The sequence below is a fragment of the Rhamphochromis longiceps genome, linkage group LG17, assembly GCF_057381845.1.
Source record: "Rhamphochromis longiceps isolate RC_006_pf linkage group LG17, R_longiceps_female_GT1.1, whole genome shotgun sequence".
Classification (NCBI taxonomy): domain Eukaryota; kingdom Metazoa; phylum Chordata; class Actinopteri; order Cichliformes; family Cichlidae; genus Rhamphochromis; species Rhamphochromis longiceps.
This window is the reverse complement of record NC_140573.1, coordinates 11,318,912-11,339,957: the sequence shown is the minus strand read 5'-3', so window position 1 is coordinate 11,339,957 and position 21,046 is coordinate 11,318,912. Positions and strand designations below refer to the sequence as shown.

The 21,046-nt window shown below is 42.5% G+C and overlaps 1 protein-coding gene across 1 annotated transcript in view; it reads right to left on the bottom strand.

Moving 5' to 3' along the window:
- Positions 1–507: 507 nt before the first annotated feature.
- aspm (assembly factor for spindle microtubules) overlaps positions 508–21,046 on the bottom strand; it is a 31,250-nt gene continuing 10,711 nt past the window's right edge. Inside the window, exons 16-26 of the mRNA XM_085387834.1 lie at positions 20,724–20,872; positions 20,092–20,220; positions 18,205–18,399; positions 10,636–17,886; positions 10,318–10,467; positions 10,035–10,226; positions 5,974–6,166; positions 4,869–5,023; positions 1,122–1,298; positions 839–1,011; positions 508–752 (exon numbers count right to left, since the gene is read on the bottom strand). Coding sequence (XP_085243960.1) covers positions 650–752; positions 839–1,011; positions 1,122–1,298; positions 4,869–5,023; positions 5,974–6,166; positions 10,035–10,226; positions 10,318–10,467; positions 10,636–17,886; positions 18,205–18,399; positions 20,092–20,220; positions 20,724–20,872 — 8,867 coding nt within the window. The 3' untranslated portion in view covers positions 508–649. The remainder of the gene's footprint in view (positions 753–838; positions 1,012–1,121; positions 1,299–4,868; positions 5,024–5,973; positions 6,167–10,034; positions 10,227–10,317; positions 10,468–10,635; positions 17,887–18,204; positions 18,400–20,091; positions 20,221–20,723; positions 20,873–21,046) is intronic.

Sequence of the window (21,046 nt, the reverse complement as noted above, 5' to 3'; positions counted from 1 at the left end):
TGTATTTATCCGCGACACCTTAAAGGCCGGTCCGTTAAATTTTGGTCCGTGGCGGAAAAAAGGTTGGGGACCGCTGCCTTAAATGAACTTATATGAACATGCCAAAAATAATTTTCACTGGTCTAGTTTGCTTACTGCTCTTTCAACTCTTCAGTGGTTATTGTCACATAATGACTGTTGCTTATGATTACCTAACAGGGTGTGGCTCATTTTTACCCACTGTCACACCTTAACCATTAACCCCTACTGTAGTCCATTTTGTAAATTTCAGTCATTCTAAGTGTGAGTGGAGGATTATCACAGGACTTGTTAATCACAAGTCAGCAGCCAATGACACACTCCTGCGCCCATCTGTTCATACTGTCTTCTTGTTTGCACAGGCCGGTATTACATCAAAAGGGATTTTAGTAAAAACTGCCATTTTGGGAGTAATGGCGATCCTGACATGTGCTGTTACAGGTTAACCTTGCATGCCTCTCCCCACTGTAGTAGATCCAGAAGAAACAATTTAATAGACAAATCCATTTTATTATATACATAAAAATGAATTGGTTTACAAAAAATAAAAATAAGACGGCAATACTTTTCTTAAGTTTTTAAAAAGAAGATCATGGATTAAAAATATATATATATATATGAGCATGTTTATTTACAGCACAATGGACAGTGTGTTCGCCACCATCTGAATGGCCCTGAGGGGGTCTACAATGTCTTTGAGCTTATCTCGCCTGAGAACCCAATCTGGTGCAAACCTGAAAGAAAACAAAAAACTTTTAGTTATCTCTGGAAACATACAAGCACACTTTCAGTATATTATGTAACTCAGGAATATCCATACTTTGGTGCAGCGCGGGATTTACGAGGCGTCACTGGAACGAAGAAGCTCCCGTTGATCGACGCGCTCATCTTCTGCTTGATGATTGTTCTTTCTGTGTCCATCTTGTGTTTGCGAGCAGTGAGGCGGTAAATACTGTGGATCCTATCCAAGACCTTGGGTAGCTTTTTGACCTCCTAAAGAAAATACAGTAAGCAAAATAGTTAGCATTTTCTCTTGTGTAAAAATATCATTGATATTGGTATTTATGCACTCGTGTTATCTGTTTGTTACAGTGTCTACGGACCTCAGTGCGTTGCTTGTCCTGCAGCAGGAGCGCAAGAAGGAAACAGGCCTTAGTGAAGATGCTTCCACCCTTTTCTGCCACTTTATCCCCTGCCTTCTCCCGGTATCTCTGCAGCAGGTCCAGCAGCGTCTCCACAGAGTTTTCCACTGAATACACCGCCTCAATGGTCTTGTGGTACTGAGGAGGGAGGGGAGACGATGTTAGTCCTGCACACTTAAACAACACTAACGCATCCACTGTTGCATGTTCTATTTTGGCTGAAAAAGACAGAAACACTCAAAAATAAACACCACCCTCGTCCACTTTGTTCTTCATATTTAATGCTTCACGCACACACAAAAAAGTGAACATAATACATGTTTTATCTGCTACATATCCACATAAATGGTCACTTTGCAGTTAAATTAGCTTTACAGAAAGCAGTTTCTTATAGATTGTAGATGACATGTAAGGCCTTAAGCAAAGCTGTTAAAGCCACAATCATGAGACAGCTTCCATGCTGGTAATCTCATTTCATTAACCTTTGGTAGAACCTCAAAATCCCATCCTTTCGTGAACCTCGGGACCAAAAATGGTCCCGCCCCAAAAGTGCTCTAAAAATGTTATATATCAATATTTTTTTCTACTTTAAATTAGTCAATCTTTTAAAACTACTTCTGCTTAAAATATCCATGTCAAGTTTTAATTATATTTTCATTGTTTTAACCCTTTAAATCCCAGTTTTATTACATGAGCGCCCTGTTTTTTTAGCCCCAAAAAACAAAAAAACTAAATATTTTCCAAAAAAAAAAAAACATTTGAAGTAATATTTGTTTGTTATTATAATTAGGCCTTTAGATGGACTAAAGATTGGCACCAACAGTCATTTCGATCGCCTTTTTTTTTTTTTCCCCAGGAGCGCATTTCATAAAATGCACACTATCGACCACGCCCAAAAAGTGCTATAAAAAATTTATATATTAATATTTTATTCCACTTTAAATTAGCCAATCTTTTAGACCTACTTCTCCTTGAAATATTCATGTCAAGTTTTAATTACATTTCGCGGATTTTACCCTTTATATCCCGGTTTCGTCACATGAGCGCACTGCTTTTTTTGCCCCAAAAACATAAAACATAAAACATAAAATATTTTCCAAAAAAAACATTTGAAGTAATATTTTATTGTTATTATAATTAGGCCTTTAGATGGACAAAAGATTGGCACCAACATTAATTTCGATCAGTTTTTAAATTTTTTTTGCAGAAGCCGAAAATGTCCCCAGGCGGCGCTGCTGCTCCTGCTCCCCCGGGGAGGAGTGCCTCTGCCGCGGGTGTGTTTCGCGCAGCGCCGGAGCATATGGTTCGGTTCCCGTGTCTGCAGCACACACTTCCGCTACCACGTGAAAACAAATACGTCATTTCCTGTTGATTAAAAAAAATTAATGCACCCTCAAACGATCCTAAGGTCATAAAATGGTCCGGAACGAGCAGCGGGCCAAGCTGCTGCTGCACGCGGGAAATTAGTCTGCCTTTTCCGGGTATCTGTCTCGAGCAGGCCGCTGAAGAAGGTGTGTATGTTCCAGCAGGCGTCACATGTGGAACAAGGGCGCCACCCGGTGGCCAAATAAAAAATTACAATTCTAAGGCCCTGAGTCCAGAATGAAAGTGAAAGTTAAGCCATCGCCAAGACGTTAATGGTAATAATTGTACAGTGAAAAATAGCGTTTATAATGGGTTTCAATGGGGCACAAATCGGCCACGAGGTTCGATAGTGGATGTATGCCTTTTATTCAGCCATTTAAGCTCATTTAAAAAACTCAGACTGAAATTTTAAAATAAAATGGGAAAAAAAATACATGTTTGAAAATTTGGCTATACTCCATTAAACACAGTGGAAATGGCGTGGAATTAAAAAACGGAAAGGCCACGAAATGGTCCCAGGTTCTACCAAGTTAAACACTGCACAGAATGATGGGAGGTGTAATTTCTCAAAACTAAGCAGGGATTAGTTTGTCCTATTGTTTGATGTTTTAGAACGGTACAAATTAACCTGTTTTTGTCAAATGAGTCTGGTGGCTTTTGTGAGGGAACATATTTGGATCCAAAAGCTTTACATTCCCATACAAATGTTTTGCTGCTGCCCTCATCCACAGCAGTGTAAGCTTCTCAAAAGCACGGGTGTGCTGACGGTCATTTACCATCGACAGTATACAGATTACAGGTTTATTCAACCCCCACTTGTCTAAACAATCCCTTTCCAGCCAGAAGATTCAAAACAAATAAGTAAGATGTCTGGGTCTACCACGCCAACATGTTCCCGTCACAGTCAGGCAGATTATGTTGCAAGAAGAACAAAGTTCACAGCGAGAAGAGAGAAATCGATAACAGCAAACAGTCTGACAGAGGGTCAGATCTATATACAGGAAATGGGAAATGCTTTTAGAGAAAACAGGAAAGCTTGATGACACTTTAGTTCTGATATTTTCAGACAACCAGAGTTAAGTGATAGAGCTCTTTAAATGCATCTTCTCTGTGTTCTTGCAAGTTACTGTTTAAAATAATGCAACCAAAAATACTGCTGAATTTAAGAAATACTGGATAGTGATGCAGCACCAACTTTTATATACTTTTATGTACCTTTATATGATGACACAAAATGTCTAGCCATGAGAATACTGTATAAAAGTACTCTGCATTTAATATATCTGTACATAAATAAGTATTTGTTACCACCTTATATTACAGTCACACTAAGGAAAACAATGGCTGGCCCAAAACCATTGTGTAAGTGTGTGATAGGTTGGTTGCTGTAACTAGGGATGTCACCAGAACCAATATGTGTTGTATCACTTCCTACCAAAATTCTGAAAATGTGAGTAAGGACTGATTTCCCAAAAAGCCGTATGCAAGCATGTTACTGTACTGTACTGAAATTGTGTGGCCTAAGTGAACTAAAAGAATAGCTCCCAGATCAGTTTGAATAGATCAGCGTGAATGCTTTTCAATTAACATTACAAACATCCAAACCATTATCCTGCTTTTATTATGCCAAAATGTAAATTACCAACAAAGCTGTGAAATCAGCTTTGTTCCACTGGCTAAAATGTTTGCAATGGCTAACATTAAATGCTTATGCTAGTGTAATATAACATTAGTAGGCTATACAATGTTAACATTTTAAATAAATGATCTGCCAGTGTTTTAAAAATGACTTTAATGAGGAAGTTTATGGTCGAGTATGCGAGATGTCACTTCAGATCATTTCTGTTTTGGTATCGAATTGGGCTGTGAGAATTGTTCAGTTCTACTGCTGTTTGTACCGACTACTAATGTCCAGTATCGTGACACACCTAGGTGGAAATACTTGTTAACTTTTGCCTAATGTGAAGAAATTCAATGCAACCAATGGGAAACTATAATTTCTTTCTAGTCACAAGGAGGTTGCTGTCCTACCCTTAGTCTTAGGTGAAATCTGACACTGACATTGTTAAATATGCTGGAACTGAGGAGTGGAGGAGGTGGAGATAGCAAAATATAAGCTAAAACATCTCCTCCATTTCATGTGTCTACAGACAGTTAAAACAGCTTAATCTAATGTTGGGCCTGTAGGAAAACAAAAACAAAAAATAAACAACTGTCTACCTTCAGCTTTAATGTCACACTAAACTAATTAACCGGTTTACCTTTTATGTTTATAACCTGAGAGTACCGGATTACTTCATGAGGAAGCATAAAATACAAAGTGCTGTTCTGTGTCTGCAGTACCTTGGAAAGGTTGAGAAGTATCTGAATGGAGAAGGTGATGACGTCCATGCAGGGGACGCTCCTGTTACAGCAACGGATTAGTGTGAAGATGACGTTAGTGGCTCCGCTCTCCACAAGCCGCTCGCAGCACTCTGGGGACAGCCTGGTGGCGGTTTCTGCACACGAATGCAACATGCAAACACAGAGGCACGCACAAAGAGATTTCAGTCAGGACAAATCATAAGATGCACTCTTACATGAATAAGAAGTATGCATTTTGGCCAATTAGGCACATATATATTTACACATTTTAAACTATAAAATATTTAATAGATTTGGGAGTGATTGTAGAAATAGTCCCTAAAATATTACCCACCATAATTCAAAGACCAGAAGTGGGTTTTGATTCTACACATCACACATTAGAAAGACAAGAAACACAAAGAAATGCTCCAGAAATGCTGAAGCGTTTTAAAGAGGCAGTTTCTCAGAAGAATTTCTAGTAGATACGTCTATGGTATCAATTTAAATACTCATTCTCGAGTTGTCCATTCACTCATTTATAATGGTCCTCAATGTTAAATTGCACAGAATATCTCATCTAAAGATTATTAGAATGAGGAGAAATATCAGCATGCAAGAGGCACAAGTACAAATCAGTATTGAATATCTGCCATCTTTGGGCCCTCAGGCAACACTGCTTTAAAACCAAGCATGGCTGTGTCATGAAATCATTGCCTGGGCCCAGGAACACTTCCAGAAATCACTGTTACTTCACAGTGAAAAGTAACTATATTACTGGGACCATCTAAATGTTTGGTAGGAACTACATGCATCTTCTGCCTCTCATAATGATATGTGAAATAATTCGTCATGGCTCACGTGTGCTCATTCACTCAGTTGAAAATAATGTCTGATCGTAAGCTGAGTAAACTATAACTTGCATGGCGTTTGTTCAGTGCTGTGGTGGGGTGAGCCAAAGATATTGTCATTAAGCTGTTTAGTGTTACATAAGTTGCCACATCTAAAGCTGTGGGATGACTTGCAGGGAAAATGCTGTTTAAAACTATTTTTCCATTTTTGTACTCAGCATGAGGGGAAACGAGTAGACAACAAAAAGCCTTACCAAGATTTTTCAAGGCCTCCAGAATGTACGAGAAGTGTTTATAACGAAGAAGGTAGTCCAGTGCACATGAAGTTTTATTGCACAGTTTGTCTTCCTCTCGGACACTGGCAGTGACCACACGTAAGCGGTGCCTCAGCTTTACAATCTTGGGATTGTCATTCAATCTGCGGGAGCAGTGTCCTCTCCACAGAGCCTAGAAGGAGAAAGTGGTTAAAATTAAATTAAATTAAAAACAAACAAACAAAACAAAAACTCACATTAGTTTCAAACTGTTGGAAAACTAAATAAGTTAACAATTTTCAGGGCAGAATGTGTATAAAATTATTTGATTTCCATCAATTCATAGCAAACATTTTGCTAGTGTAAACTGTTATTAGAAGTATTAAATATTAACAGCAAAATTAAAGAAATGATCCCAGCAAGGCTGTTACTGCCTTACTTTGTAGGTTGTAACAACATTTTGCTGACTACATTGTCAACAAATATCAAAATGATGAGGATAAAGTAAAGACTGGATAACAAGTTGTTGCTTTTAATTTTGGTAACACTTTAAAACACAGCCTGCAACTAAGGGAGTGATTCCTCCATCATTAAATTGAATTTCAATTTTTCTTTTAATAACAATGTCATTATAGTTACCTACAAAAACTCAGGGGTTGGGAGAAATCAATTTTATTTTTAAAAGATCTGTCATACTCACAAACATGATGAATATTAAGAAAAGATGTAAAAAAAAAAAAAAAAAAAAGATAATAATAATAATAATAATAATAATATACAAAGGCACAATTAATCTACTCCATACTATGACATGTCCATAGAACAGTACAGTTTATTTATGATGTAAAATTGGGAAATTGCTTGTCCATAAAATTTCCATGAAATTGGGCAGTACTTAAAAGTATAAATTGTCTTTTTTCCTATAAAATACCTTAAGTTATAAAATTATTAACGTTACTTATGCATTACATAAATTCTCCTCTGTAATTTGCTATATTATTGTAGTCAAGGGGTTTGTGTGTCCCAAGAATTCCAGGGGCTATGCACTCGAAAGGCCTTTTGCCCCTGGTAGGATCTCCCATGGTAAATTGGTCCTGGGTGAGGAACCAGACAAAGAGCTGTTTAGAAGACCGTTATGTGTACACAATCAAGGGAACAGTTCACCCTGCCTGGGATAAGGTTAGTGGAGCTCTGCCCTGGAGCCAGGTCTGGGAAGGGTACCTGAAGGAGAGCCCCTGGTGGCCTGGAGGCCTGACCGGACGCAACCTGGAGAAGGCAAATGAGCATTTCCTCCTGTAGGCCCACCATCCACAGGAGAGGGTTGGGTGCTATAGGGGTTGGGTGCTATAGGGGTTGGGTGCTATAGGGGTTGGGTGCAGTGTGTGACGGGTGCCAGTCAAGGGAGACCCTGGTGGGCTGATCCCAAGCTACTGAGGCTGGTGAAACGTCAACTTTCTGGTGGAGGAGGAGCATGAGCTGGTGTGTGAGGTTGAAAGGTACCAAAGAGATATAACCGGGCTCACCTCAATACACAGCTTGAGCTCTGGAACCAGCCTCCTGGACAGGGGCTGGACTCTGTCCCAGCTAGAAGTTGCTTTTGGTGACAAGCGGTATCTTGGCATGTCCTTGGCTGGCTGCCTGTATATTGGAGTTTTTTTCCCCCGGTAGACGAGAGGGTTTGATTCCTTGGTGTGTTGCTTGTTAATATGAGCCATTCGGCCCTTATACAACCGTTGCAAGAGCTTGGTCCACATTACTGGCAATAAGTTAGATTCATTCCCAGTGGGTATTGGATTCTTCCAAGGGTGCCCTTTGTCACCAATTCTGTTTATAATTTTTATAGACAGAATTTGTAGGCATAGCAAAGTGGCAGGAGGCTTTCACTTTTGTGGTCCCAGAATCTCTGCTTTTCATTGATTATGTTGTTCTTTTGACTTGATCAGGTCTGTCGCCTCCAGCTGACACTGGCCAAGTATAAAGTGGTGGGAATGAGAATCAGCACCTCCAAGTCTGAGGCCATGGCCCAAGCATCTTGGGCTCTTGTTCATGACTGAGGGGAGCGGGAGACGGACGGGTCTATGGTTGCAGTGATGCTGAACCGATCCGTTGTGCTGAACAGAGAGCTGAGAGTAAAAGTGAAACTCTCGATTTACCAGTCAATCTACGTCCCTACTCTCATCTATGGTCACAAGTAGGGGTGGGCGATAGAAACGATATACGATAGAAACAATATAAATTTGGCCAACGATAGAGATTTTGACTATACCGCTCTACCGCATGTTGATGATGCCTGTTTTGGTTGAAAGCATCGCAGCGGCTACAACCATTATCATCTGCAAATTATGCCAGGCGACAGTCATAGCAAAGAGATGAAGCACTTTTGAAATATGGGGAAAGCCAAAAACTGCGCGTCCTCCACTTCCGTAAATTTGATTCATTTATGTTGAATTCTCTCACAGCTGTTCCTATCCCCATGTTGTTGCAGTATATTAATAACTAACCTATTGTGGATGAAAAGTCTCAGTTGTTCTCCTGACTGAAGTTTGGCCCGTGTATAGCATCCTGCCATGCGATTGCATTCGTCCCTGACCACCAGAATCCCTCACGTTAACTTTTATCGAGTGGAAAAAAAGTTGGCGTTCATCCTCCAGCTTCACTGTGCTAATGTTATGCTAACATAGCTGTGTCGCTAGCAATCACGTAGCACAACATTAAACACCAGGTAGTCCAACTTCAGTAACCCTGCAAACGCCACTGCTGTTTAGTTTTCTGTCTTCATTTATGTTGGAAGTGGTAGCAGAGCTGTACGTTTTAATTAGTTTCAAAAATCTCTGTCAGAACATGGTATGAAATGTTTAGGTGGAAACTAGCGAGCTAACTTCCTGTTAACTTCTAACTCCGTTAAATTTAAGAAATTCTGTTTTCATGGAAGCCTGGATGTTAAACTTAATTGTTACACCTGGTAAAGCAGCAACGCTGATGATTTTATTAAAGATGAAAGAATTTAGACCGTTTTTAACGCTCAGTGTTCATTTGACTTTGGGACCTGAAGCAGAAGGAGTTTTGGACCCAGATTACTCCGCGAAGCTCCTCACTATGGCAGCCGTAATGCTCTGACAATCCATCAAGCAGTGCGGCTTACCAAAGTTGTACTAAAACATTTTTAACAGATTTCTGCACGCCCAAATCGGTTTGAGGTCAGTAAGCACAACCAGAATTCATACATAAGGCACACTCTCGATTTTGGAGAAAATGAAAGGATTTTATGTGTGCCTTATAGTGTGGAAAATACGTTATACAGAAGAAAAGAATATATTGCGATATATATCGTTACCGCACGTGCTTCAAATTATATCGCGATATGGATTTTAGGCCATATCACCCAGCCCTAGTCACAAGCTCTGGGTAATGGCCTAAAGAATGAGATCAGGAATACAAGTGTCAGAAATGAGCTTTCTTGGAATGATGGGTGGCCTTTTTACTTAGAAATAATGTTACTGTAGAGCCGCTATACCCTCTACAGTAAAAGGAGCCAGTTGAGGTGCCTTATCCAGGAGGCATTCTTATCCAGGAGGCAGATAAGAATGCCTCCTGGATAAGGTGTTCTAGGTCTGTCCCACCAGGACGAGGCCCCGTGGCAGACTCAGAAGATATTGTAGAGTTTATATCTCTTGCCTGGCCTGAGAACATCTCTGTGTTTCTCAGATGAGCTGGAAGAGGTGGCTGGGGACAGGGGAGTTCTGTGCATCCCTTTCTTTGCTTACCTATGGGTTGTCATATAAAGTGTTACCTATATTTTCTTTGTAAAATTAGGCCATGTTCGCAACAGTCAGATGTTAAAAACAGTCCTCCTCCTGAAATTGTTTCCCAGTTATAATGTCATGGACTGATCATTGTAGAAAGAAAAGATTTAGCAAATCTTTAATGGGCTGTTCTAACTGAGGTGACTGAGGGTTGAATGAACTTTGGACACCTAAATATAGACTGAATTGGAAATCTGCGACTCTCCCCTTTAGAATTACAGGCAACATCTTTACCACACTCAGCACTGACTACGGTACCTGGGCCTTGAGAATACCCTGCTGAACCCTCTTCTGACGCCTGAGGAGGAGGAATTTCCAGACAGCCTGCTGGATGACAGTCGCAGCCTTGTGGCGACGAGCTAGCCAGTGCCTGACTGCTCTCTGAGCTGTAGCCACCTTCAGCTTGTACTCCAGATAGCATCTTCTCTGTTGCCTCGCTCTCACCAGTCGCTTAAAAAAAAAAAAAAAAGTCAAGATGCCATTTGTAAAAACTGTTGTACTCTTCAATAGATGTAGCACTGTGGATGTTTTGTGACTCTACCTGTATGGTGATAACAGAATGGATCTGTCTTTTAGCGGACTCCAAAGCCCAGTGAGCTCTGAGTGCTCGTTGGATCTTTATGGCACTGAGATGGTGAAATATGGCCGACGTAAAACGTAGCCTCCTCTCTGCACGAGCGGCCTTTAGTACCTGAAAAACATTGGCTTACATTTAACCAGCAACTTTTTTTTCCCCTCCACATAACACATTGAGACTGCTTACTACAAATCACATTTCAACACTGTGAGACTCCAAACAAGCTGCAGTTCCTCTTAATTACGGTACTCTGTTTATTTTTGTACTGCAAATGAACTTTACCTGCTGTCTTGCAATCCAGGCTTGCCAGTGTTTCTGAAGTGTGATGGCAGCTTGCCTCACTTGGATGTATTTGCTTCTCTCCTGCCTGCCAAGCTGCACTGCTCGAATCCTCTGCTGAAGTTTCACAGCTGCATCTTTCTTTCTTTGGAAGATACGTCGTTCCACCAAACATTTCCAGTATGACTGGATTACAACAGCAGCATGATTTTGTAGGCTAACATCCCTCCTGACGCGCCAGCCTCTCAGTGCTGCCTGGAGAACTATGGCGGATTGTTTCAACTTCAAAAACTTTGCTCTTTCTTGCCTCTGAAGAACACGAGCCCGATAACGTCTCTGGATGATGATGGCAGATAGACGCATGGCCTGGAATTTGACGACTTCTCTGTGTTTTCTGAAGGCAGACTGGATCACAGTAGCAGCTTGATGCCAACGAGCAACTTCCTGTCTGACCTGCTGCCCTCTGTACGCTGCCTGAAGAACAACAGCAGCTCTGCGCAGTTTCTGATATGTTTGCAACTGTTTCTTTGCTGCTACAGAGGCTCGATATCTTCTCTGAAGAGTCAGGACAGAGGATTTCAGAGTGAGATACTCTCTGTGTTCGCAGTGAGCTCTGTAAGCTCTCTGGATAACACTGGCAGCTTGATGCTGCAGTTTGATCATCTGTCTGGATTTCATTCCACAATATGCAGCCTGTAGAATGATGGCAGCTTTTCTAACCTCTTGATAATGTTTCACCACAAGGTTTCTGGTTCTTTGAGCTCTGAACCTCTGCTGTAAGACACAGGTTGCCCAGCGTTGTCGCCTGAACTCTGATTGAAGTTTATATCTCCTGAAGTTTGCTTGAATGACAGTAGCTGCTCTGTGCATCTTGGCAATGTCAGACCTGACACGATGACCTCTGAAAGCTGCTTGTAGGACCACAGCAGAATGTCTCATTCTTAGGAAGTTTTCCCTTTCTTGCCTCTGAAGAACACGAGCCCGATAACGTCTCTGGATGATGATGGCAGATAGACGCATGGCCTGGAATTTGACGACTTCTCTGTGTTTTCTGAAGGCAGACTGGATCACAGTAGCAGCTTGATGCCAACGAGCAACTTCCTGTCTGACCTGCTGCCCTCTGTACGCTGCCTGAAGAACAACAGCAGCTCTGCGCAGTTTCTGATATGTTTGCAACTGTTTCTTTGCTGCTACAGAGGCTCGATATCTTCTCTGAAGAGTCAGGACAGAGGATTTCAGAGTGAGATACTCCCTGTGTTCGCAGTGAGCTCTGTAAGCTCTCTGGATAACACTGGCAGCTTGATGCTGTAGTTTGATCATCTGTCTGGATTTCATTCCACGATATGCAGCCTGTAGAATGATGGCAGCTTTTCTAACCTCTTGATAATGTTTCACCACAAGGTTTCTGGTTCTTTGAGCTCTGAACCTCTGCTGTAAGACACAGGTTGCCCAGCGTTGTCGCCTGAACTCTGATTGAAGTTTATATCTCCTGAAGTTTGCTTGAATGACAGTAGCTGCTCTGTGCATCTTGGCAATGTCAGACCTGACACGATGACCTCTGAAAGCTGCTTGTAGGACCACAGCAGAATGTCTCATTCTTAGGAAGTTTTCCCTTTCTTGCCTCTGAAGAACACGAGCCCGATAACGTCTCTGGATGATGATGGCAGATAGACGCATGGCCTGGAATTTGACGACTTCTCTGTGTTTTCTGAAGGCAGACTGGATCACAGTAGCAGCTTGATGCCAACGAGCAACTTCCTGTCTGACCTGCTGCCCTCTGTACGCTGCCTGAAGAACAACAGCAGCTCTGCGCAGTTTCTGATATGTTTGCAACTGTTTCTTTGCTGCTACAGAGGCTCGATATCTTCTCTGAAGAGTCAGGACAGAGGATTTCAGAGTGAGATACTCTCTGTGTTCGCAGTGAGCTCTGTAAGCTCTCTGGATAACACTGGCAGCTTGATGCTGCAGTTTGATCATCTGTCTGGATTTCATTCTACGATATGCAGCCTGTAGAATGATGGCAGCTTTTCTAACCTCTTGATAATGTTTCACCACAAGGTTTCTGGTTCTTTGAGCTCTGAACCTCTGCTGTAAGACACAGGTTGCCCAGCGTTGTCGCCTGAACTCTGATTGAAGTTTATATCTCCTGAAGTTTGCTTGAATGACAGTAGCTGCTCTGTGCATCTTGGCAATGTCAGACCTGACACGATGACCTCTGAAAGCTGCTTGTAGGACCACAGCAGAATGTCTCATTCTTAGGAAGTTTTCCCTTTCTTGCCTCTGAAGAACACGAGCCCGATGACGTCTCTGGATGATGATGGCAGATAGACGCATGGCCTGGAATTTGACGACTTCTCTGTGTTTTCTGAAGGCAGACTGGATCACAGTAGCAGCTTGATGCCAACGAGCAACTTCCTGTCTGACCTGCTGCCCTCTGTACGCTGCCTGAAGAACAACAGCAGCTCTGCGCAGTTTCTGATATGTTTGCAACTGTTTCTTTGCTGCTACAGAGGCTCGATATCTTCTCTGAAGAGTCAGGACAGAGGATTTCAGAGTGAGATACTCTCTGTGTTCGCAGTGAGCTCTGTAAGCTCTCTGGATAACACTGGCAGCTTGATGCTGCAGTTTGATCATCTGTCTGGATTTCATTCCACGATATGCAGCCTGTAGAATGATGGCAGCTTTTCTAACCTCTTGATAATGTTTCACCACAAGGTTTCTGGTTCTTTGAGCTCTGAACCTCTGCTGTAAGACACAGGTTGCCCAGCGTTGTCGCCTGAACTCTGATTGAAGTTTATATCTCCTGAAGTTTGCTTGAATGACAGTAGCTGCTCTGTGCATCTTGGCAATGTCAGACCTGACACGATGACCTCTGAAAGCTGCTTGTAGGACCACAGCAGAATGTCTCATTCTTAGGAAGTTTTCCCTTTCTTGCCTCTGAAGAACACGAGCCCGATAACGTCTCTGGATGATGATGGCAGATAGACGCATGGCCTGGAATTTGACGACTTCTCTGTGTTTTCTGAAGGCAGACTGGATCACAGTAGCAGCTTGATGCCAACGAGCAACTTCCTGTCTGACCTGCTGCCCTCTGTACGCTGCCTGAAGAACAACAGCAGCTCTGCGCAGTTTCTGATATGTTTGCAACTGTTTCTTTGCTGCTACAGAGGCTCGATATCTTCTCTGAAGAGTCAGGACAGAGGATTTCAGAGTGAGATACTCTCTGTGTTCGCAGTGAGCTCTGTAAGCTCTCTGGATAACACTGGCAGCTTGATGCTGCAGTTTGATCATCTGTCTGGATTTCATTCCACGATATGCAGCCTGTAGAATGATGGCAGCTTTTCTAACCTCTTGATAATGTTTCACCACAAGGTTTCTGGTTCTTTGAGCTCTGAACCTCTGCTGTAAGACACAGGTTGCCCAGCGTTGTCGCCTGAACTCTGATTGAAGTTTATATCTCCTGAAGTTTGCTTGAATGACAGTAGCTGCTCTGTGCATCTTGGCAATGTCAGACCTGACACGATGACCTCTGAAAGCTGCTTGTAGGACCACAGCAGAATGTCTCATTCTTAGGAAGTTTTCCCTTTCTTGCCTCTGAAGAACACGAGCCCGATGACGTCTCTGGATGATGATGGCAGATAGACGCATGGCCTGGAATTTGACGACTTCTCTGTGTTTTCTGAAGGCAGACTGGATCACAGTAGCAGCTTGATGCCAACGAGCAACTTCCTGTCTGACCTGCTGCCCTCTGTACGCTGCCTGAAGAACAACAGCAGCTCTGCGCAGTTTCTGATATGTTTGCAACTGTTTCTTTGCTGCTACAGAGGCTCGATATCTTCTCTGAAGAGTCAGGACAGAGGATTTCAGAGTGAGATACTCTCTGTGTTCGCAGTGAGCTCTGTAAGCTCTCTGGATAACACTGGCAGCTTGATGCTGCAGTTTGATCATCTGTCTGGATTTCATTCCACGATATGCAGCCTGTAGAATGATGGCAGCTTTTCTAACCTCTTGATAATGTTTCACCACAAGGTTTCTGGTTCTTTGAGCTCTGAACCTCTGCTGTAAGACACAGGTTGCCCAGCGTTGTCGCCTGAACTCTGATTGAAGTTTATATCTCCTGAAGTTTGCTTGAATGACAGTAGCTGCTCTGTGCATCTTGGCAATGTCAGACCTGACACGATGACCTCTGAAAGCTGCTTGTAGGACCACAGCAGAATGTCTCATTCTTAGGAAGTTTTCCCTTTCTTGCCTCTGAAGAACACGAGCCCGATAACGTCTCTGGATGATGATGGCAGATAGACGCATGGCCTGGAATTTGACGACTTCTCTGTGTTTTCTGAAGGCAGACTGGATCACAGTAGCAGCTTGATGCCAACGAGCAACTTCCTGTCTGACCTGCTGCCCTCTGTACGCTGCCTGAAGAACAACAGCAGCTCTGCGCAGTTTCTGATATGTTTGCAACTGTTTCTTTGCTGCTACAGAGGCTCGATATCTTCTCTGAAGAGTCAGGACAGAGGATTTCAGAGTGAGATACTCTCTGTGTTCGCAGTGAGCTCTGTAAGCTCTCTGGATAACACTGGCAGCTTGATGCTGCAGTTTGATCATCTGTCTGGATTTCATTCCACGATATGCAGCCTGTAGAATGATGGCAGCTTTTCTAACCTCTTGATAATGTTTCACCACAAGGTTTCTGGTTCTTTGAGCTCTGAACCTCTGCTGTAAGACACAGGTTGCCCAGCGTTGTCGCCTGAACTCTGATTGAAGTTTATATCTCCTGAAGTTTGCTTGAATGACAGTAGCTGCTCTGTGCATCTTGGCAATGTCAGACCTGACACGATGACCTCTGAAAGCTGCTTGTAGGACCACAGCAGAATGTCTCATTCTTAGGAAGTTTTCCCTTTCTTGCCTCTGAAGAACACGAGCCCGATGACGTCTCTGGATGATGATGGCAGATAGACGCATGGCCTGGAATTTGACGACTTCTCTGTGTTTTCTGAAGGCAGACTGGATCACAGTAGCAGCTTGATGCCAACGAGCAACTTCCTGTCTGACCTGCTGCCCTCTGTACGCTGCCTGAAGAACAACAGCAGCTCTGCGCAGTTTCTGATATGTTTGCAACTGTTTCTTTGCTGCTACAGAGGCTCGATATCTTCTCTGAAGAGTCAGGACAGAGGATTTCAGAGTGAGATACTCCCTGTGTTCGCAGTGAGCTCTGTAAGCTCTCTGGATAACACTGGCAGCTTGATGCTGTAGTTTGATCATCTGTCTTAATTTCATTCCACAGAAGGCAGCTTGTAAGACAACAGCTGCATTTTTCTTAACACTCAGGGCATGCACCTCTGCTCTCATCTTTTTGTTAGCTCTGTAGCGTGTTTGCAATACAGTGGCTGCCCAGCAGAGTCTCTTGTAGTTGTTTTTCTGCTGGTACATTCTATACTGAGACTGAATTGTTACAGCTGCCATGTGCTCAATACACAGCCGCTTTCGAACTACATATCCTCTGTAAGCTGCTTGTAGACAAACTACTGCCCTTCTCTTTGAGAGATAGTCCAGCCGTGCTTTTCTTGCCAGGGTTACTGCTCTGTACCTCTGCTGACAGGCCAAAACTGCCACTCTGACAGCCAGGAAGTTTTTTCTATCCCGGATGGCCAGAAACTTTCTCTGAATGACTGAAGCAGCTTGGTGCATGTTTGCAATCTTTCTCCTGGCCTTGTGGCCACGGTATGCTGCTTGGATTACTATGACTGCATGTTTCATTGTTCTGTAACTCTGCATCTGTTGATCCATGAGCCGTTTGGCCCTGTACCTTTCCTGAATAATGATGGAGGCACACTTAAGGGCAAGGTAAGCCACACGCATTCTGTGCATCCTGAAGTGAGCTTGGATTGCTCTGGATGCTTTATGTTGCCTCTTCAAGTCCCGCCTTTCTCTAAATCCCCGAAACACAGCTTGTATCTTAACAGTCGCCTGCTTAAGTTTTCTGAATTCATTTAGCTGCACCCTGCACAGCAAAAGAGCTCTGTATCGGCTCTGGATGACAATCGCTGCACTGTGAAGCAGAAGATAACGTTTCCTACATAAAAACATCCTGGCTAAAGCCTGAATGACAGTCGCTGCCTGGTGCTTTTTCTTCAACTCTGCCCTAACTCTCATCCCTCTGAATGCAGCTTGGAGAGTAATGGATGCCGCTTTCTTTTCTAGGTATCCTCTCCTCATCTTCCTTCCAGCCAAATAAGCTCTGTAATGGCTCTGTAGAACCACAGCTGCTGCCCTCTTGGCTCTGTACTCTGCTTGCACTTTGTGCCGACGATAACAAGCCTGTATAAAAGATGCACACTGATGCCACTTTTCTATCCTCTTCCTGTCCACTCTGCCTCTCCAGTTAGCTTGCACAGTGAGCACAGCGGCCCTCAGAGAGTTATATTCATTATTTGTCTTGCGACTCAAAAGTGTTGCTCTGTACTTTTGCTGTATTAGAACTGCAGCTCTTTTCAAGATCAGGTAGCGCCTACGGGCAGCGTGCTTCCTAAAAGCTGCCTGGATCACAGCTGCTGCCCTGTCCTGTTTTTTCAGAGAGTCTCGAGCCACTTTCCCACGATACGCTGCCTGTATGGTAACGGCCGCGCGTTTCATCCTGACAAACTTTTTCCTCTCCGCATCTCTTGTCATGGAAGCTCTGCACCAGCGCTGGATTACGACTGCAGCACACCTCATTTCCGACACTTCTTTTCTGACAGCGTGCCCTCTGAAGGCACTCTGGATGACAACAGCTGAGTGGTGCTGCAGTTTTAATGTGAGAAAAAGGCGCCTCTGTGCAAGGCCTCTGTACTGAGCCTGAATGAGGAAAGCACTTCCCTTGATCTTTCTGTACTGATTGAGACACTTTTGCATCCTGTACCAGGACTGGATTCTCACAGCAGCGGCAGTTCTTTGGGACATTTTTCTTCCGTACCATTTCTTAAAAGCAGCTTGTATCACTCTGACCGCACAGTTTTCCTTTTGTATTTTCTGAGCTTTCCATCTTCTATAGCCTCTTTGTATTTTTACCACAGCGCTCCTTAGTAAGAGATAATGTGCTCTGTCTCTTTTTGAGATGGCCCATGCTCGTGAGTACTTCTGAATGACTGTCGTCGCCCAGTAGATTTTCCCATAAGCGGAGGCCGCCCTCCTCATTCGCCATTGTGCTTGGACAACAATGGTATGATATCTGAGGCACTGGTAAGCCCTCATAGTTGAAAACATCCTCCACTGAGCCTGCAAGGACAAGATAAGACCCATTTAATTCAAAGAACAAAAACACGTGGTAGCTTCATTATGCTGGATTTATCCTTGATATGACAAAACAGTAAAATTATCCAAAAAAAAGTGTAATCACAGTGTTTACTAGACAGCACATTAATAGATGATCATGAACATCAAAATGTCCTTGAACAAAGTCATTCACAACTAGAAACAAAGTCAGATTAACCATCACCTGAGAAGCTGAATCTAGTTAGATTCAAAAAGCCAAAGCCATATGTGACTTTGTCAAACACCACTTCTAACCCTCAGATATATAACGCACATACACACCTGGATGACGGTTGCTGCTTCATGCTGCATAGCCCGAAGTTGAGCCTGTTTTCTAAGTCGCAGCTTTTTGCGGGCTGCATAACCTCTCCATGAGGTCTGGATGACAACAGCAGCCTGGTTCTGCCTCTTAGCTCTGCGCCTCTGAAGAAAATTCCTCACAAATACTTGGATTTTCATGGCAGCCATGTTTCTTTCCTGCATGGAAACAAGAAGCAACATTAAACTAGAGCTGGGCGATATGAGATTTTTTCATATCACGATATGTTTTTTTCATTTCAGGCGATAACGATATCTATCACGATATAAGCCAAATAACTATATTTGTAAGATTTAAATGTGCCGTTGCTCACAAGTAAAATGTGAAATAATCAGCAGCTTGTTTTTATTTAAATATTTATTTCCCATAATAAGTTCGACAGGGTAGATGTACTTAAGGAACATGAGACTTTTTCAGATAAATAAAGGCAAATATTGCAAACTACACAAAAGGCAGCCGCTAAAGCGTTTAAGTTTCAAAATAGAACAAATGAAACAGACTAAATTGTCAATTCCACTTAGAAACAAAATATTAATTCTAAAAATAAATCTTAGTTTGTTTTACAGAAGAACAGACAAAACTGACTAACTTTTGTCAATATCAAATAAACTGAGAACTAAAAGGAAATTCTCAATCTCTCCTTGTTGTATAGCTGAGCTTTTCAAACAGTTTTAACAGTTACTTTAGTCTGACAAAAGCCGAATGACGAATTAGCGCTTCCAGTCAGAGACTGAGGCTACGTCCACACGTACACGGGTATTTTTGAAAACTGAGATTTTCCGTTTTCGTTTTAAAAAATAATCCCGTCCACACATAAAGGCAGAAATGAAGGAAAACGCTGCTATGAACATGCCAAAGCAGCAGGTGGCGCTAGATTCCTAACCGTGCAGAAATGTTGGCCAATCAGAAGTCTAGAAGCCTCGGTGGGAAAAAGTAAACAAAGCTGGGGCATAGAAGCAGAACCGAGTCGTATGTGTGGAGGGACAGTAACTGTGTGTATATGTAAGCATTTAAACACTGCAGAGAGTAGAATTAACAGTAACAGTATTGTAGAAATTCATTTCACCGAAACAATAACGTGGCGCACAGTGTGACGCATGCACCAGTTTATTGTATTTCCAGACTTGCTTTCGGCACAATTTACAGTGCGCGCTACTCTGTTTTTAGTCAGACTTGAAATAGCCGAAATACCTTCACACTACGGAACTTCTATGGCTCTTCCGTTCGACAATCTCTCCGGCATTGGAACCATCATCTGTTTTCTCTTCGGTCACGCTCGGTTGATTTTTCTAGTCGGCACACTCATTTCCTCCATTATGCGCTGGCTGCTTCCCAAACAAACACACGTGCGGCTTGGCACTTGTGCTGTACGTTACAAGTCACGCGACGTGACGCTGCGGCTGTCATTGGTTCGGCTCTGCGCTACTTAATTTGGATTGGCTGACCTTTTTTTTTTTTTTTTTAGAGGACAAGAGCGGCGAAGTCTATCGCGATAGCTTAATTTCTCTATCGAGTAAAAGTTATATCGCGATACATATCGTTATCGTTCTATCGCCCAGCTCTACATTAAACACATTATAACCTTCTCTACAGAGGTTACTTTTTTGGTAGCATTTTGTAAGCGTATCAGTCTGCAAACATGATGGGTGTAGAGTTAACGATCCTTTAACGTGTGACTTACATCCACCAACGTCTTCAAGGTTCATTTATTGACAAGTACACCTCAAACACCCATAGTTACCCATGACCAATATTAGGCCAGTATCAGACATAAAGGGCTAAAGGGTCTCATAAACACTTGACTTAACTGTGAGTTTAATTTAAATGATAAATAAGTAAAAACCACAAACCTTGTAGAGTTCTAAATCTTTCTTGAGCTTGTATTTCCTCCAGGCTCCCTGTATGACCCGCGCAGCTCTGGTTTCGTCCCGTAGGTCCAACAGGCGAGCGCACAGGAAGGACAAGTACGACATCACCACCTGCAAGTCAGTTTACGTGGATGAAGACAGTGCTGCATTCTCTCTCACATTTTGGTACATTAAATATCTTTACAATTGAGGCGTTAAAAGCCTTATTTTACCAAATCCTGAGATTTTAAAGACAAATGATTGCAAGAGAGTTTGTCCTCATGAGGGCGGAAATTTAGTCAGGTTACATGGGTGAGGCAGCCACAAAGTCAGCCAACTCCTGTAAAGTGAGCTTAATTCATTTAAAAGCCAACATCTGTCACAGAGCTACTGAATCAGAAAGCTACATTTGTATTATTGTTTTTACACATGATCATTTATACATCTGTAGCACAAGACTGCAGGCAGGGAATTAGCGGGGGAATAAGCTTAGTGTAGTGTTGGGAATGTGTTTCTCTTTGTTAAGTACATATAAAACACACTGAATGTGGATTAATAATCAGTTGTTATGAATTTCACCAAAAACAATGTTCTGTGTTCCTGCAAGCTATGACACACCTCCCACCTGGTCTCACCTTCTCATTGGGGATAGTGTTGGACATGTCGGCCGGGTTGATCATAGCGGGCACACCGCCCAGAAAAGACACCGCACTGTTGACCAGTTTGAAGTTGCTTTTCTCGTTCTTCAGTAGCTCTTTAAACTCCAGCGATGGAGAATCAGGTCCTGTTGGCGAATAAATAGATACTGTCAGTAACAACTCTCTTTTGTATTGTGTATGTATTTTGATGTTATGACATCACGAAGCTGAGGTAACCGTGACTTAAAAATTTTTTAAAAATTAAGATGTAATGTAATAAACATACTGTGTTATTTATTTGTTACATTTCTTTTTTTTTT